The 1598-nt window shown below is 44.7% G+C and overlaps 1 protein-coding gene across 1 annotated transcript in view; it reads left to right on the plus strand.

Annotated features, from left to right (window-relative positions):
• T265_11769 (hypothetical protein) overlaps window positions 1-1598 on the plus strand; it is a gene marked incomplete at both ends in the record, with an annotated part of 41339 nt that overhangs the window by 28319 nt on the left and 11422 nt on the right. Inside the window, one exon of the mRNA XM_009178520.1 lies at window positions 706-726. Within this exon, the coding sequence (XP_009176784.1) occupies window positions 706-726 (21 nt within the window). The remainder of the gene's footprint in view (window positions 1-705; window positions 727-1598) is intronic.

Below are 1598 nucleotides of genomic sequence, written 5' to 3' on the forward strand. Positions count from 1 at the left end.
TCTAGCGCGCAGTTGGTGATGTCGCTTGGTCGCCTACAGGTGAAGGAATCATTTGCTGCATATTCACCACTTGTGAGGTCCTCACTGATGTGCTTGCCTGATCGGATCATTCACTCGATCTGCGCTGGACCAGTCGCCGCCGTCCTATTTCTTGATTGGCTTGTGTGTAAATCTCCTGTTTAGAATGCAGGTTTCCTGCGTCCAAACACGCATAATTGGTCTACTGTTCCTTTTGTGGTTCTTGTTTAATGACTGATTTCAATAACGTTCGAGATTTCTCCGTGAAAACGCCTCGGCTTATTGTCGGACCATAGTAATATTTCACTTGGGCAGAGTGCGATCTAAAACGAGTACTTATAGAGATGTATCTTAAATTCAAGCAAACACGGATTATTCCACAGGATGGAGGCTTCTACCCATAATGCTGGCTTCGGTGTGTTTTTGCTGTTCAGCCTGGTCCATTCACCGCAAAGGCACAAGCAAAATAAACGTCCAGCAACGCACCTGGAATTCACGGCGAAGTGCAATAAGCTCGTCACTGCGAGGACTCATAAAAGGTCTTCCAAACGAAGATTGTGTGACTGAGACTATATTTTCGATATCCATGAAACAAGCGAGCCTTCAAATGAATGGCCGCTTCATGGGGGTTCACCTCTCAATAACAGAGATTGATTAATTATGCTTTATGTATCCTCGTCATTGCAGTTCAAATACGAAGATCAACAGGTAAGTCACAATCTACGTTCTGGACTATCGTCCCTCCCATCCGATCCACCCTGTGGAGTACTGCGCCGAGCCGATCTTCGGCAAAAATGAAACACGCTGAAACCCAATGTAATCCAAGATAAACTGTGCACTCATAAATCTGAAATGAGTAGTCAGCAATGAAATTCACCGGACACGGCTATTACCCAATTCAAACTTCAACAGTCAACGTCTGGACGAGGCTTCCTGCATCTCGTTGTGCACTAATACCACGGATCCCAACAGGGTTTAGTTGGCAGCACGTTCAGCATTCCCCTGAATATTCGAGGTCCACCAGGTGCTAGTGATTATTGGATTGATATAATGGGTACCGCTATATCGGAGCGGGTGATAGGTGGTGTGTAACTCACAACCAAGCAACATTTTCACCATTAGCTCTTACCGTGGTCTATTTGCTGAGTGAGAAAGGACTTATCATTGCCCCTTTTTTCGCATATTCTAAATTGCGGTCGTTACTGGCCTGAAACCGATATCCCGTCTTCGACGAACGAACCAATCAAATGCAACCATTCACGCACAAGTCCACAACACTCGCGTTGCCGCATTCTGTGCCTCAAGATGGTTTGATGAAACGCCAGGAGTTGGACTGCTCCCTGATTAGACAGCCATGTTTGATGAGAGATTAGGAACCTCTTAAGACCTTGGATAATTTACGCATAAATGTAGACGTACATCGTGCAATTTTTCCCTAATTTGCCAAAATTTCTGAAGACTGGAAGGCTTTCATCAACCAAATAATGCATTGAGTAAACAAATATGCATCACGTGAATCGTTTCAGGTGGCCCATGACAAGCAATCTGTTGGGAATACTTCGTTTGATAAAGTATGATAG

This window comes from Opisthorchis viverrini, assembly GCF_000715545.1.
Source record: "Opisthorchis viverrini unplaced genomic scaffold opera_v5_573, whole genome shotgun sequence".
NCBI lineage: Eukaryota > Metazoa > Platyhelminthes > Trematoda > Opisthorchiida > Opisthorchiidae > Opisthorchis > Opisthorchis viverrini.